Genomic DNA, 18,300 nt, shown 5'->3' with positions numbered 1-18,300 from the left:
GTAAATTTTGCATTGGTTTTAATTAAAAGGAACCTCCCTCAAAAATGGAGAGACTTAGTCCCATACACTAGTAAATAGTTTTTGCAAGCAAATTTCAGGGATACCAAAACTTAAGTTGATAGTTTAAAGTGTAGATGAAAGATTTCTCAAGGAAATAAGCTTAAATGTAAATGCAAGAGCACTAACCCAATTAGCATTTACCCTCTAGTTGCATTTTACTCAACAATAAATTTGCATGGGAGGTTAATAATTTTTCACCAACATTAAAAAAGAGAATAATTGTGCAGTATTCAAAAAGTACATCCACATGAGAGGCAATAGAAATTGTATACATATTTTGTTAGGTTTCTATTAAGAGTGCATGGATAGACATAGAGGACACTTTTAACTTTTGTGTAGAAAAATCCAATTTTTAAAAAACTTAACCATGTTCTTGAGTTCCAGAATGGTCTTTTGGACCATTAATTGCACCAACAAGGTTGCACTGAGATAGGGGTACTTGGAGAATCTGAAGATAGGTACCGGTGCTGGTATGATTATTACCCAAAATAGGAGATAGGAGGTTACTTGGAAATGGAAACTTCCAAAAATATCTGTTATTAATTCCTAGAAAATCTGAAAATAGGTGTATATTGGTAAAACTTAATATGAATATAGACAAAGTGTATAAGAAAATTGAAGGCAATAGCCAAAACTAGTAGGTTGAATCTTTCAACACTGCGAGTCCTTGTGCTATTCTATGTGATTATATATGACAATGTGAATATAGAGTCTAGACATACTCACAAGAATGAAGAAAGAAAATGTACATCATAGGAAAATTCCCTACTCTTAAGGATCTAATATAATTCACCCCATTGTGTACCACAAAGTCTACATAAAGGAATTAAAAGAACAAGAAGATTATAGAAAAATGAATATATTTTTAGTTTTGCATCGAGCTGCAAATAGCTAAATGGCAAATAATGGTGGTCTTGGTAGCTCATGTTGACTCTTGCCCTATGTTGGCTCCTGTTTTTTTCCCCTTCTGTGTTGTGTTTATTTTCCAACTTCCCAGTGCATTTAACTTTTAATTTTTAGGGATTTGTGTTTTATTTATGTGGGAGTTGGCACCTTTGGTTTGGGACTTGGGAGGTAGCGGGAGTCTTCAAGAGGCCATGATTGAAAGTCTCCTGGAATTGGAGACGTCTCCGACAAGATCTTCAGCAAGGTCTCTGGTGTTGGAGATATGTATTGGTATTTGAGGTGCATCCCCAAGAGTCAGAGAGGGGTCACTGTGCAACTATATGGACCAGCCACTACAGCTACTCAAAAGTTCATGGGACATGTGGTGTCCTTTTTTAAGGTTGCTTCTCTTGTTGATTTTGTTAGCAGTTCTACCAAAGCTTTCAATCCGTTATCCTTAAATAAATCTACCATGGGGCATACTTTCAATGTTTACTCATATCTGGCTTACCGCACCTTGTACCTTGGTCATTCAAAGATGAAATGTTCCTTTGTTTTTACCACCCTATGGTGCAAAACAGACAAACCCTTTCTTTCCATTCTTATTTGGGCTTTTAAAATCTGCTTGTCTCACAGATGAGCATGTCCTTAGTTGAGCACTGAATATCTTGTCTCTCGATTTGATTTCAGTCCGCTCAACAACTTTTACCTCCAATAAATCGGGTCACAATAAATGGTGCGAAACAAAAAATCTAAACCAAGCCAAAAAAAATCGGGAATTTTCTATTTAAGATGCTGTGCATGCCATTCTTCTTGTGGGTTTTTGTAGAGTTGTGTTGCAGAGAGGATTTGTAGCAGGGCTGTTTTTCAGAGAGCAGGTGCAGCAAGCTTTTTTTCACCATATTTATGTCGTTTTTCACCATTTATCTGCCATAATACAGGTACTTTTCTGTGTCCATTATAATGTGGTATTTTTCTGCTGTCCACGATAATGTGTTTAGTTGTTTTCTGCTGTTCAGGATAAAATGGTTTTTTCTGGTTGTTTGTAATTAATAAATCGAATGTAATGAACCACGTATTTTGGTTTTGTCTGTTTCTGTTTTACATAGCTCATAATTTATTTGGAGTTTTAGTCATTCTTATTCTAGTCGTGTGTGTTTGATCTGCAATTTGAATCATAATCCCTTTCTTCTTTTTACTACATCTTTCAGTGGGTCATTTTCTTTTGTGGAGTGTTGTTTGGGCATGTGTATAGTTGCTGAGTTTTAGCTGGCTTTTCACATATTTTGAACAATTATGAATCTGTCTTTTGGCTGCCCCTGAGTATTGTAATGGCTTTGTGTTTCTTTTATGTTTCTTGCAACCTCTGTGCATTTTGTTTGCTGCTACCTTGTTATGTTTAGGTGCTGTAAATGGGGTCACTGATGCTGCCCATAACCAGGTATATGGGTGTTATTTTTGGCACTGCTTCTACATTATTTTCTGCCTTATAAACACTTGTGACTTGTTTTATTTCTGCCACCAATTTAGAGTGTGCTGGCTGCAGGACTTTCGACCGCAGCTTACCACTTTGAATGGAAATTGTTCATTGGTTTTGTCATGCTTAATGGACTGGGTGGCGTGACTGTTGGCTAAATTTTTTTTAAGTCGCTAAGATCACAACTTACAAAAGTGTAACTTTGAAAATAGTGTAGTGAGATAAATCTCTCCTTTCAGCAATTGGGGAGGCTCCCTTCTTATTGTAGGTGGCTACAACAGAAACCTAACACAGATTAACAAATGGATGGTTCTCTGAATTAACTCCTCTTTTTACGGGAATAGTTGTATGATAAAAACAATTACTTGCAATTTATCAAAAGGTACCTACTACTATGGTAGTACTGGTGGCCTCAGTAGTTGACGTAAGAACAACTCCTAAGATAGCAGTTATAATTATATTTGGTTGATTGACAATAAGAACCCAAAGTCTCTTTTGATCAAAAATCCATTTTGATGAGAAAAGTGAAAAGATAACAAGATGTATAGTCTATTGCCAACTATCCAAGTAAAATAATATACTTGAAATTAAAGCACAAAGTCATTATTTCCAAGTATTTACAACTAGTATTAAATTATAACAATCATGTTTCCAGAAGCTCAAAGTCTTCGAGAAACCAAATTGAAGGCTCAAATGCTTCACATAGATAAACTATAAACTGAATAAAAGATAAACTGATCAATGCAACTTATAAATGCAAAGACCAACTTCAAGCTTCACAACACAAAGTTTGAGAACACTTGCTTTTTTATTCATTCTTAAATTTTGGTATCTAGAAACACAAAGTTTTCAAGCTACGAGCACTTCAGCATAGTCCTCTTGCATAGAACAAAAGATGATTATTTACAATGAGCTTTCTCCTTTATATAGGAAAAGAAGAGAGAGAAAAGTGAAGAAAAAAGGGGAAACCCTCAACCACCTTGACTTATTCAACTAACAAACTCCTAACTAACTTTGACTTATTCTAGGTTGCATGCCTAATGTTGTTGCAACTTGATTACATGAAGCGTGTATACAGGTGCATGTTTCCTGTATTTACAGAGTACCTTGCTTCTACATGCAATTACTTATACTTCTAAAAATTATAAGAAAGAAGTGCCCAGGGCACTTAGAAAGATCTTTACAATGTGTCCATGAACTCTCTGAATTTGCAATGCTTCTTGTAGAACTGTTGCATTTGGTTCTCTTGTGCTTTGTGCAACAACTGATAACTTACCGATAATGTTTGCATTTTCTGAAGTAACACCGCTACATTCTTTTATCTTGTTTTGTAGATCAAAAAGTGAAAACCTATAGCTTGTGAGAGTATTAATCTCTCAAAATCAAAGTTTTCTGCCCCAAGCTATAGGCAAATTACATCCTCAAATTCTGTTATGAGAACTCCCTCATCGATGTGTTTTCCACTTTCAGTGATAATTGCACGTCAGCTGCTGAAAACCATTGCTGATCATGTTTTCTTGGTCTTGTAAACGTTGTATTGCTACTTCACCTTCAACCACTAGTCTTTGCAACACCTGTTCCCTGTTGCTCATTAGATGCAAGGTATTTTAGTACATCTCCGCTCAAGAAAAAATACCATAATCACACAAAACATCTAAGTCAACTTTGTTCATGGTCTTCCACATGTTTGGGTCCACCTCAAGAGATTTAAATTGTTGATGAAATGAAGCAAGAAGCTCCTTCAACCTGGCTGAAATATCTCTCCTCTGTCTCATTATCCTCAAACTATCCATGATCACATCCACCTCTTGGGAAACCAGATGATCACAGCAATTGTTTATCAACCCTAGCTTTCCTTACAATCCACACTACATGCTCTGAAGACTCAACTTTCAGAGAAGAGACCTTCATCTTCTCAATGATGTCCTGCAGTCTAGCATTCTCCTCTTTAAGCCTGTTCTTCCTTTCCCACAACTTCCATTCTTTTGAGTGAGGAAGTTGAGAGCATCATGTGTATCTTGTTGACAAGCCAAGCGAGATTGTTTACCAAGTTGAATTGTGGTGAACTTGTAATCACCAGTTTGCATTTTCCCTACCGACTTTTCAATGAGAGACTCAACCACCCCCTGCATATTTGGTGTTGTCAGCACCCACTGACACCACTTTGTCATTCTTGGTCTTAGGACCTTTGGCCTTTGTAACCACGTTAAAATCATGTTGCTTGGGTGGAAGTTCTTCCTTCTTCCTCTTTTGAGTAATTGCAGTGAGCCAAGGAGGAAGACTGAAGGAAGAGGAGTCCATAGCAGCAATGATAACCAAAGTGGATACCGGATCAGTTTGTGCAACTATAGTTACAATTGTTGGGGCCTTGGAAATGATTGCCACTGGATGAGTTGCTATGTGTGATTTCTGCCATGAATTGCTCAAATTGCGTTGACAAAGTATCCATCAACGCCATGGATGACAGTGTGACATTAGGGATCGACATGGTGTAAGCATTGAACACACTCTCTAAGCTGTGATGTTGCTCCACTGTCAGTACTGCAAGAGCAACTGGAGATGGGCATATTCGGAGTGATCAGAGTTGCATCCGCATGAAATGGTGCATGCTTGGGAGGAAAAGTGACCATGGTAGCATGCAAGGGAATGCAATGCCAGATGTCAGATCCTGTAGCTGGTGCCAACAGATACAATAGCATTGTGGAATGTCCTGTAGATTAATTTGACCATCTATCAACCATTGACTCTTTAACATTGTTAAGGACTGCATTGACCCCGGACAGTTCTGTATTGGTTTAAGTCTCATTTGACTAGAAAAGTGCAAGTACATGACTAGAAAAGTGCAAGTGGATTGAATCATGTTGCTCTACTTTGTTTTCCTCTGATTGTTGACAGTTGAACTATAACTAGCAAGGACGGGTAAGCTGATTGTTCCAAGTTTATAAATCTGTGGTAGTGCTCAAGGGTGATGAGTGAGTTTTTATATAAACCCAATAGTTTTTCTGGAAGAACTCCAGCTCTTTGTATTTGGACTCTTTCTGTTATTTGTGTATTTGTCTGTGTGGAATAACTTTCATTCATTCAAACGATTGAAATGTGATGAAAATTTCATTCCTTACCACTTACAATTACTAGCTTTCCTTAATTAGAAAATCATCAATACATACCAAAAGATTCTCAATTTTATGTGATAAAAATAAAAAACTATTAGTAGCTGTATTGCTGGCGACCAACTTGATCTATCGTCTAATGGGGTTGACTAAATAATAGAAATGTTTATTTCACAAGGGTTTCGGAAAAGCTTTAACGGTACTGATTAAAATATTGAAATGAAAGACCAGCTAGTCAATAAAAAAGATGATCTGGAGCTGTGGATGAAATAAAACATGCACTCTATGAGTGCGCCAAAGGTGAAATGTTGGTTTAAATCTTATTTCCTGTCTATTATGGTATTATGCAGAGCTTATCTTGGGGAAGCATGGCAGTTGGTGGGTTGTTTGGATGTGGAGTTTCAGGAGCAGCAGTGCATGAGTTGGGACCACAAGGTTCTTATCTGTTAGTTTCAATTGCACCCCTCATGCTCATTGTCTCTGCATTGGCTCTTCCAGAAAGTCATTCACCCAAGATGGGGCTTAGATTTCAATTTGGGGCATTGATGCACACCCTCCGTCTTTTTGGGAAAACTTTGCGAGATCCCGCCCTTTGGAGACCTGCACTCTACATATACATTTCACAGGTTTATTTTTAAACCTTAAGTAAAACGTTCTAGATATTTGGATCATGGTTTGTTCATTTTACATCTTGTGAAAGAAGTCTCTCTAAGTTTCGGCTACAGAATTAAACTTGAGAAAAACATTGGCTCTTTTTCTAGCCGTACCAGGCAGTATCATGTTTATGAGTTTGCCTTTCCATATTTCCATTTTATGATGTTTTCCAAAAACATATATAGGTGTGAATACTCTCTATTTTTAAATGCTTATTTTGCAGGGATCCTTCTGCCCAGATATTTCAGAGGCCATGTTTTTCTGGCTTACAGACCCTGAGGCAGGTCCTGGCTTCAGTGAAGAATTTATGGGGTTTGTAAATTCAGTTGGTTATTTGGCTATGTTTATTGGCATAGTTGGGTACAACCATTGGTTCCGCTGTCAAACTTTCAGAAAAATGTTTCTTTGGTCTCAGGTAACTTTATTCTTTGATTTATTTGTTTAATTTCTATAAAATCTTCTATAAGAAATTGCATGCTAAAATAATTCATTAACTCGAGTGAATAAGTGTAAAATCGATAAGACATGGAATTTGCCAAATAATATTCAGGAATAACATGACACTTATCTCAAAATGCTTTGATAGAATTTTAAAGTTTTAAACTTATTTCAGTACGACATAAAATAGAATAGTGCATATGATAAAAACTTTTCTCCAAATTATAAGGGGAAGGTCTTGTACCAAAAATAAAACAAAAACCCTAGAACTGAAGGACACGACCTCTAGCTTTTTACAACAGATGCAGTTCAAGTCTCAAGAATTTGAATATATAATTCAACTCTATTTCCTAGTCAGGCCTATTTAACTGCAAGAAGATATCATAGCCATGGCTACCATGGACTATAAATAGCACAAACTTAAAAAATATGACATTTGGCTCTTTTCTAACTACGGCATTACCTTTGAAGAAGTCCCAAAACCTTTAGATCATTCTTGGTGACTGGAATATGAATTTCTTTCACCTGTTTAAATCAAACATTGCTGAAACCTGCAACCTAGAATATTCTAAAACCAGAGTGTATGGAAGTCTACCATAAAAATCCTTTTATGACTATCACAAAACTGCTGTGCAAATCCAGTGTTAGGTGCTTGAAAATTGGCAATAAATATAGAGAAGTACCTACATAAATCTACTGTTATTTTTCCAATGGATGACTGAAACTATGTCATAAAATGTTGCTGAAGACCCTAGAAACTATCTGCAAAATAGTCACACAATATAAAGAATCCTATGACACTCAGTGGTAATTACCTCAGAGAATGTTGACTGCCAATTATGAGGTGGCGACAATGACTGAAAATTACATCAAAAACCTTGGGTGTTTTATGGCCATACCAACACAGAATAAAATATCAACGTATCTTATGTCTCTTGAGAAAAAACATGTGTTTGCTAAGATTGCAAAAGATGATACAATTGAGTCCAAGGTTAATGGTCGTCGTTATGTGCTAGTAATCCAAGGGGCTTTATGCTTGAATCGGTCTTCACTTCTGCTAGCTGGAACTCCCTAATTTGATATTGTAGTCTCATGTTGCTTCTTCACAACTAAAATGAATTGAAATTAAAAGTGAAAGGGCTAGAACTTGGAAAGATCTAAATCTACTCCAAAGGGCAATGATATCAGTGAATGGTGTTCTGTGGGCAAATCTCCAATAACCAAGCTTTGCTTCACCAAGATCAACAACTCCACAAGGTTTGGTGCAATCTTCTAAGGTTTGTGCAAAGAATTTCCATATCACAATGAACACCATCATTGTGAACAATGGACATTTGATGATAGAAGTCAAGCATCCGGAAAAAAGGGGGCTGGATGCTTGGGCTAACTTTACATGACAGCTTACAATCTGGAAACTACCAAAAAGTATGAGCCATGGAATTTCATTAAACACCATTACATTTTCAAATTTCCACTGAAATCAAAACACTTTATCTACCAATTGAGAAGTTAGAAAGACATCATGTGTTAATTCTATATAACTCTGACATCATACTGATCTGAACTGCAGATCGTACAGATCTAGTAAAGCATGAATATCCTTAAGTGGATTTGCCTCTTAAAGACCTAATATGATTAACCTAATCTACGCCTTCCTTGGGAGCATTTAATAGTGTTCTGTTTGCATAGTTATAGTTAGTATAATTACTAATTACTAACTAATTATGAATTCTGGGAGATGCCGATCTTGGCAATATTATTATTAGTTTATACATAGGGCCGACCTGGAAAGAGTCATGTCCTTTCTAAGGACATGCCTCTTGGGTGCTATAGACATAAGAGGTAAGAATGTGGATAAATGACACACATACAATTAAGTCTACTCCTCTAGCATTGCTGGCTCATGTGATTTATAGTAGGGATAAAAATATTTTCAGAATAATCATCATACTCCAAGCAACACTTAATAAACAGGTTTGGTATATTTAAAGACCATCTTCAGCAAGATTAAAGGCTTTATATCAATTTTGGTTGTTTAGAATTTGCAGAAAACTTACATGATATTAGAGCTCTAGTAGTCGAACCTAGGCTTTGCAAATTGACAATCAGATTTAAATATCTAGCAACATCCTTCTACCTTCAATGGCTAGCGCAATTAGACCCAAAGATAGGACTGATGGAAAAGAACATTTCATTTCTTGGAAAGTCAGAATTATGATGATTCTTGAAGACAATGACATAATATAGTTTGTTGATAAGGAATCCAAGCAACCTGATGCTGATCCTCATAAAACTATTTGGATTAAAAGAAATAGGAAAGCCATGCAAATCATATTAGATGGAGTTAAAAATGAAATAGTACCTATGCTAATGAAACATCAAACAACATTTAACATGATGAGTGCGTTATTAAATGCATATGAGGTTAACAATGCAACTAGAACCCTTGCACTAAAAAGACAACTTAATCATATAAAGATAAGGAAAGGAGAATCTATGAACTCATACTTCCTAAGGGTGGCTAGTGTAAGAGATAAACTTGCAAGTATAGGGACCATAATTGAAGATAAAGAGCTATCACTTATGGCTATAGATGGGTTACCAGATTCATGAGAAACATTCTCACAAGGAGTAAGTGCTAGAGACAAACTCCCAGGCTTAAATAGACTTAAAGGAGATTGCCTTCAAGAAGAATCAAGGCAACTCAAGAAACAAGGGAAATTAAAAATTGAAGACGAAGAACTTCATGTACTCAACACAAATTCCTATAAAGGTAAGAAGAAGCACTTCAAGAAGAAGCAGGGTAATCGAAGAAATGACAAACCTAAAAGAGATTTATCCAAAATAGAATGCTTCATATGTGAAAAATTTGGACACCATAAATTTAACTGCCTTGAGAATACAAAGTAACAAGTAAACTGTACAAACATTACTAGGAAAGGGGAAAACTATGATCTTGAGAAACGTGTATTGTATTTAGCACTATCAAATGAAGTATCAAGCAAAGCATGGGTAATTAATCATCTCAACACATTACAAGATACAAAGAAGTACTAGACTCAATATCGGAAGAAGTTAATGATGAAGTTACCATAGGTGAAAATTTCACTCATTCTGTCAAAGGAATTGGGAACTGCACCTTGAAACTGAAGTCGGGTATTTTTCTTCATCTCAAAAGAATACTCTACGTACGAGGAATCAAGAGGAATATAATTTTTGTTACAACACTTGAAGATGATGGACATAAGGTTGCACTCATGGATGGTAAAATAATGACCTGGTGTAAGAACTCTTCATTTAAGATATCAAAGTTGATTGGTCAAAGAAAGGGATACTTGTATGAGTTAAATATAGAACCTATTCAAGCCTTAATTCATGAAGCTGCTGATATAAACAAAATGTGACATAGAAGGTCAGAACGTCTAAACTTCAAAGCCTTATCAACTATGGAAAAGATGGTTATTGGTTTACCTAAATTGAATAAAGAGCATTCGAGCATATGCAAAGGATGCGCTCTAGGTAAGAATGCCAAAAGTCCATTTCAAGATAGCACTAGAAAAACTAACAATGTTTTAGAATTAGTCCATTTAGATTTATGTGCACCTATGTTTGTTCTTTCTCTTGGAGGATTTTGGTACTTATACTTTTTATAGGTGATTTCTCTAGGAAAACATGGATTTATTTCTTAAAATGTAAAATATCAGAAAAAATCCTTAAGAGATTTAAAGAATTCAAATCCTTAACTAAAAACCTATCAAGACACAAAATTAAAACTTTTAGGACTGATAATGGAGGGGAATAAACTTTAGATTTGTTTAAAGATTTTTGTAAAGAAGCAAGAATTAAGAGGCAAAATGAGGTAGCAGAAAGGAAGAATAGAACAATTATAGAAGCAACAAGAGCTATAATATTTGATCAAAATTTAGAATATTATCTTTGGGCATAAGCCTCATGTACTGCTGTCTAGTGTCTATATTCAAAACAGAAGTCCTCACCTCCACCTTAGAGATAAAACTCCTGAAGAAGTCTTTTCTAAGGTTAAACCAAATATAAGTCATCTTAGGATATCTGGGTGCCCAGTATACATACATGTTCCAAAAGAAAAGAGAACTAAGTTAGTGTAAGGAAACTTAGGTGCGGAAACAACTTCCTACACTAATCCCTTAAGGAAAGTACTGTGCAAATTCTATTTAAATCCTTACAATTTCAGATTTTATATTATGTAAACAACAACATTGCAGTCAACGATGAATACATAAAATAGACAGAGAAAGAAAACACAATCACAAAGATATGTCGGTGGGGAAAAACCTTTCGGTAAAACAACCCCACCCCTCCAAAATCTACACAATGTATTATCTTCAACACAAAGGTTACAACACACTTGCAATGCAGGCTCTTTCAATACATGGAAGACAAATTCAGTTGCAACAAAACACTACGAACAATACACTTTTACTCTCCTATCTGCAACCCTAAAGTTTCCTATATCATGGGCTTTCCATTATAGGGCAACTTCCAGAGAAGAAACGTATTAGGGTTTTACCATTCTCCGGAAAAGTAGGAACCCAAAAAGATTTTCGGGGCAATGTGCCAAACCCCGTGTGCTAGATGGAGACTCAAGTGTACAGTACTCAATGATCAATTGCTACATGTCTTCACCTCTTCACCCATTATCATATCTTCCAAAGCTCTTACGCGTCATAGGAATCCGTCATAACCGTTTCAGTCATGATCTCCTTATACACTATTCAAGATGCCAACACATGCAAGTGGAGTGATACATCAACATGCCAACTAGACATGTACACTCACACTTAATTACATTATTTGCAAAAAATACATTTACAAAACAAATAATAAGAATAGGAATTATCCAAGGTTGAGACACCTTATTCCTAATAGTTAGAACCCTCCGAGAGGAAAGGTATTTTTGTCGGGTATAGTGAAACATCTAAAGCATATAGAGTTTACATACTTGATTAGAAAAATGTTGAACTTAGTAGGGATGTAATATTTGAAGAAGATTTAGCATTCAAAAGAGCCCTAAGTTCTGAAGATCCTAAACATATACCTAGTTTTGAAGAAAATCATGAATCTAAGTTTTAGAGGGAGAACATTGAAGAAATTGAAGGTGAAACTCAAAATCTTAATCTTGAGGAAACTCAAACTCCTAAGAAAAGACCACTTTGGGCTATTAAGACTGTAGAGGAAGCACGAGACTTTGTTGCACCATCTGGAACCTTCAGAGAAAGCAAAAGACCCAAAAGATTTTCTAGCCATGCAGCAAACATGAGTGATTTATCTAAATTAGAACCAACCAATATTTCAGATGCTATTAAACATACAACTTGGAAGGATGTTATGACGGAAGAATACCAATCCATTATTAAGAACGATGTTTGGGACATTGTTCCAAGGCCTAAAGGAAAATATATTGTTTCTTCTAAGTGGATATTTAAAATCCAGCATTGAAAAATATAAAGCTAGATTCATAGCCAGAGGATTCTCTCAGAAGGAGGGAATTGATTATGAAGAAACTTTTGTTCTAGTTGCTAGATACACCTCTATAAGAGCAGTCCTAGCTATTTCAACATCGAAGGGATGGAAAGTACATCAGATGGATGTGAAAACGACATTTCTGAATGGAAAGATTACAGAAGAGGTATATTTGGAACAACCTAAAGGATTAGAAACTCATAATCCTAAAATCTTTGTTTGTAGACTCAAGAAAGCTCTCTATGGGCTTAAACAAGCTCCTAGAGCATGCTATGAAAGAATCAATGCATATCTCACCAATTTGATAATTTTGATACTTTATGTTGATGATTTACAAATAACAGGTGATGATCATCTTATAGATCAATGCAAGAAAGATCTAATCAAAGAATTTGATATGAAAGATTTATGACTCCTTCATTACTTCCTAGGATTGGAAGTATGGCAAAACTCTGACAGCATCATACTTAATCAAGGAAAGTATACATTAAACATCTTGAAGAGATTTGGAATGTGAAACTACAGACCTATGTCTTCTCCAATGGAGACTAATCTACAAACTTAAGGAAGCAACAACAAAATCACCTTCCATAGATTCTACTTTTTATGGACAAATGATTGGGTCTCTTATGTACTTGGTAAATACAAGACCTGATATTTGCTATGTTGTTAATGCCTTAGTCAGTTTATGTGTGAGCCAAAGGAGATTCACCTTGTTACAGTCAAACACATTATGAGATACTTACAAGACACTCTTAACCTTGGGCTCAAGTATGAGAAAGTTGACTTGGACTTACATGGGTTCACAAACTCAGATTGGGCTGGAAGTGTTACTGATAGGAAAAGCACTTCTGGATGTTGGTTCAGTTTAGGCTCAGCAATGATACCATGGATATGCAAAAAGCAGGCATCAGTAGCACAGAGTTCCACAGAAGTTGAATACATTGCACCATCAATGGCCTCTCGGGAAGCAGTTTGGCTTAGAAAGTTGTGGGATTATTTGGTCAACCCATGAATCCCACTATTATTCACTATGATAATCAGAGTTCCATCAAGCTTTCTGTGAATCCAATTTTTCATGCCAGGTCCAAGCATATTGAAATTCCTTACCATCATGTAAGAGATATGGTAGATAGGAAAACTGTCCAGTTAGGATACATTTGCATTGCAAATCAAACAACAGATATTCTTACCAAACCTCTCTCTCTCTCATGAAGATAGATCACTTCAGAAGAAGATTTGGTATGGTTGAATTATAATACATTTGTATTATTTAATTATTAATAAAATAATTTTGTATTAAAATTATTATTGTTAGGCTATTGATTGTTATGGGCTTCACCATTTGTATTCATTATCTAAGAGGTGACGATCTCTGAGATAATGAACTCTTGTATAAAAGATATCATGAGAGATGACGATCTCTAAGATAATGTACTGAATAGTAAAGAACTACTGTCAGATCTAGAGGAGTTCAAGATCACATTGTGATGTAGACATTTCTATGCCTATGAGTCACAACTTGGATAAAGGAAGAATTTAATCATTATCCGGATTTTATCCTACGTACAGGTAGATCTTAACTTAGGATCATATTGTGATATAGTCCTACCAATACCTATGAGTCACAACTTGGATAAAGGAAGAATTTAATCACTCTCCGGATTTTATCCTATATATTGCATTCCATGCAATACTGTTATCATGAGTATAAATGATAAGTCATATCATAGGTATAGTAATATGACGCAGTATCATGTGTTCAATGATACCACATGCTTAAAAGATTCAGATAGATTTAGAGTATCAATCTTTGCTTATTCATCTTAATTGATGGTGCTAGATATGTTATCTCTCAGTATGATTATCAAGTTAAGAGGGAGTGTTAATTCTATATAACTCTGATATCATACTGATCTAAACTATAGATTGTACAGATCTAGTAAAGCATGAATATCCTTAAGTGGATTTGCCTCTTAAAGACTTAATATGATCAACCTAATCTACGCCTTCCTTGGGAGCATTTAATAGTGTTTTGTTTGCATAGTTATAGTTAGTATAATTACTAACTAATTATGAATTCTGGGAGATGCCAATCTTGACAATATTATTATTAGTTTATACATAGGGCCGACTTGGAAAAAGTCATGTCCTTTCTAAGGACATGCCTCTTGGGTGCTATATACATAAGAGGTAAGAATGTGGATAAAGAACACACAAATACAATTAAGTTTGCTCCTCTAGCATTGTTGATGTTAGCCGACTTGATTGTTGTCGGTGTTTTTGTATTCTGTAGCCGACGTCGTCGGTAAAGATTTTGTAGTCGACGGGTAAATAGTTTGTAGCGGACATAATGTTTGTGGTTGACGAACTCCTTCGGGAAGGTTCGGCGGATAGTATTAATATCCCGTCTGGGATCATTGTAAATCATCGTTCATCTTATGAAGCATAATGTAATGTTCTGGATATGCGAATAATCTAAGGAGTTCTGCTGTTCGTGTTCATATTTCCATTGTCTGTATGCATTCATTTATTTTACCCGTATGGTAAACATTTGGCGTCGTTGCCTTATGAACTTGGAAGGTGGGAGGAATGAAGATTAATGCCAAATCAACCTAACAAGGATCGAAATAAAGTCAAGGGAAAAGATGGAATCCGTACTGAGCAAGAAAATTTAATTTTGGCACAGCAAGCCGAACGTCGAAGGAAATTCCAGAAGATTGCCGACGGAAACTGGAGCACGGAAGACTTGTTGGAGGAAACTTGGCAGTGGGTGGAATTGGTGGAAGAAGCACGAGAGGAGTTTTTGAATTTGTGTTCGTCGAGGGAAGAGAATCCAGACGGAAGAGCATCGACTCGCACGGCTCGGAGTGCCGACGGAGCAAGAGTGTGGAGTGAACTCTTTGTTCGGGAAATACTTCCGCAAGGGACAACTTCAAAACACCCTTCTTCACCAAGGTTTGCAGTTGTTGAGTCTGACGGTGTGGGAAAACAGTCCGCCGGTGTGGGAGTGCAATCCGCTGGTGTGGGAGATCAGTCCGCCGGTGTGGGAGTGAAGAGCGCCAGTGTTGCAGGACCGAGCAATGCTTGTTTACAGAAACCAATCGTGATGGTGGGACCAAAAGAGAAACTGCCGAAGTTTGATGGGGATGGTACGGCCGATCCCATTTGACACTGCAAAACATGTGAAACGATCTGGAGGGCAAATGGCATAACTGATGAGGACAACTGGATGAGACAATTTTCGGCCATCCTAAGGGGAGTAGCAATTGACTGGTTTACTAGTACAGATCCGCAGAAACTGGACAATTGGAATAACATTAAAAAGGAGTTGCTGGCCAAATTTCAACTGTTGTGAGACAATAATGAAATTGTAGCAGAGATCTTTAATACCAAGCAAGGCAAGAACGAAACTGTCCGCGTTTACGCCAGGAAATTGAAAGATTTGATAAACAAAATGGAAAACAAGCCAGCGGATGGACTTCAGAAAAGGTGGTTCGTGGAAGGCCTACGCCCAAACTTGCAGAAGAAAATGAAAATTGTGCGGCCGTCGTCATACACGGAAGCCTATAATAGAGCATTGAATCTCGAAAGTGAGCACAAGACAAAGAAGAAGAAGAAGACTAGTTCATTTGATTTCGATGATGACGAGCCTTCTGGCGAAGATAGCAGCAACGATGAAGGCAGTAGCAAGAAGGTCCGCGCCCTACAAAAGGACATGATCCGCATGATGGAGTTTAAAAACATGCAGAAGGAGCCAAAAAGCAGTGAGCTGTGGTGCACGGAGTGCAAGACCGACGGTCATACTAAAGGATCCTGTCCAAAGAATCAATTCTACGACATTTGTCAAATCATGGGCCATTTGACAAAGGAGTGCCCCTTTAACATGAAGACGAGGATCTCCGCAGGTGCTTCTTACATAGGAGGCTTCCCCGTCGGGCAGTAACTGGAATACCAATAGTGCAGGTGCCACATCCAACGGATACAGGAATAATAGACGTAGACAAAACAACAATAACAATGCAAACAATAACAATAACAATACGAGCAGAAGCCGAATTCAGTATGATGCAAATGGACGGCCGATTGTTCAGTGCCGTGCATGTAACTTGTGGGGGCATTTTGCGTGGGAGTGTCCAACGGCGAATACACCTCAACTATTGTGCCAATGGTGTGGACCCGGCGATCATGACGACTCCAAGTGTCCAAAATTCGGAGTTAACTTGATCACTGTCGGGACGGATGAGGAAGAAGTTCTGGCAATTAGGTGGAAACAAGCAAAAGAATACTCGGACCCCGCCGAAGAAAAGAGGAAATTTGCGGAAGCACGGGTGGAGGTTGAAAAAGTATCCCAAGCGGCAACACCTCAGGACACCACTAGCAGTTCAGCGAGGAATTCCGCGGAACAAAAGATAGTATGACAAATTTTTTAGACGGAGGTACCGATAAAGATAAATGATTTGCTTCTCACCATGCCTCAACTCCGATCTGCTCTCTCAAATATTAAGCCAGTTCCCATGTCATCGGGAGAACCAAGTCGAGGGAAGGAAAAGGAGATTGCTGTAGGCGGAGAAGATCAAATGTTGGTGGCGCTGACATCCGAACGGCACCCTGCAGTCGTCGAGATGGGGATCCTCGAACATGTTCTCACAGACACAATAGTTGACGGAGGGTCCAGCGTAAATGTATTGCCGAAAGAAACTTGGAGGAAGCTTGGACAGCCGACATTGTGGCCTCCAAGATTTCAGTTGTTGACAGCCGATCAACATGGCATTAAACCGCTGGGTATTCTCATGCACAACCGGTAACAATTGGCACTCAGTCGTTCTTGCTAGATTTTGTGGTGATTCCATTGAAGAGAAAAGGATACGATGCCATTCTGGGCCGCGGGTGGCTTATCGAAGCGAGAGCTCGACACGACTGGAAGAAGAACACTTTATCACTGGAAAGTAAAGGCCGCCGATTTGTCATTGATTTGCATACCCAAATGGTAGGGGAAGAGGCCCTCTCATTAGAATCTAAGGAAGAGGAGGATGAAAGCAGACAACGGATGGAATCGGATCAGGAGGGAGTCCTGCAATTGGACAAGGGATCAACGGATGATGACTTGGATTCGGTCAACAGTCTCTACCACTGGCAAATGGAGGACTATGAATTATTTCACAGCTGCAATGTTCTGTCGATTGAGGAAGGTCTGAAAGCGAACGAATATCCAAAGGAGTTTACTGAAGTAAAGGAGGGGGAGGCACCATTGGATGTTACACCTGCCCATGCATTCAGTGAGGGGGAGACAATCAAGTATAATGAAGCTACGCTGCAGAAAATGAATTTGGGGGACGAGGTAGAGCCGAAGAACATACTAGTTGGAGATAACTGGGATCCAGTACTCAAAGCTGCGGCATTCAAGATATTTTTGGAATACAAGGATGTGTTTGCATGGACATACAAGGACCTCAAGGGAGTACTGCCGGAATTGTGTGTGCATCACATCTCGCTGATGGAAGGAGCACTACTTGTACAGAAGCGACCCTACAGGATGAACAAGAACTATGCGGCACGAGTTACAAAGGAAATCAACCAAATGTTGGAAGTTGGCATTATATTCAAGGTGCAGACCAGCGAATGGGTATCACCGATAGTCATTTCACTGAAGAAGGATACTACTCAGATCCAGATATGCATCGATTTCAGATGCCTGAATGTAGTCACAATCAAGGATCCTTTCCCGATTCCATTCATAGACAGCATTTTGGAGGTCACCGAACATGAAATTTACTTCTTTATGGACAGGTTCTCCGGATACAATTAGATCTCTATAGCAGAGGACAAATTGAAGACAATGTTTTCCGTTGAAGATGGGGTCTATGCGTACAATCGGATGCCATTTGGGTTGCACCTTCCAGCGAATTATACTGCATATCTTCGACAAGATGTTCGTGGGAAACTTCAAAGCGTTCCTGGACGACTGGTCAGTGTTCAGTGCGCAGGACAAACACCTGGCAGCACTTGGTGAATGCATGGAGAGATGTCGTAGGGCGCGGCTAGCGTTGAATCCCAAGAAGTGTAGATTCATGGTTCCGCAGGGAAGACTACTCGAACACATTGTCTGTAAGGAAGGATTGAAGACTGACCCGGACAAAGTGAGTCGTTCTCGAAATGCAGCCATCCACTAATGTG

At 37.8% G+C, this 18,300-nt stretch overlaps 1 protein-coding gene across 1 annotated transcript in view; it reads left to right on the top strand.

Moving 5' to 3' along the window:
• Positions 1-18,300, top strand: part of LOC149576685 (putative folate-biopterin transporter 6) — a 71,801-nt gene that overhangs the window by 37,564 nt on the left and 15,937 nt on the right. Inside the window, exons 4-5 of the mRNA XM_089819142.1 lie at positions 5,883-6,158; positions 6,410-6,601. Of these exons, the coding sequence (XP_089675268.1) occupies positions 5,883-6,158; positions 6,410-6,601 (468 nt within the window). The remainder of the gene's footprint in view (positions 1-5,882; positions 6,159-6,409; positions 6,602-18,300) is intronic.

The sequence above is a fragment of the Cupressus sempervirens genome, chromosome 1 (genome assembly GCF_028749045.1).
Source record: "Cupressus sempervirens isolate cs-2001-9-10 chromosome 1, ASM2874904v1, whole genome shotgun sequence".
NCBI lineage: Eukaryota > Viridiplantae > Streptophyta > Pinopsida > Cupressales > Cupressaceae > Cupressus > Cupressus sempervirens.
The sequence above is the reverse complement of the archived record's forward strand: the minus strand, read 5'-3'. Positions and strand labels throughout refer to the sequence as shown.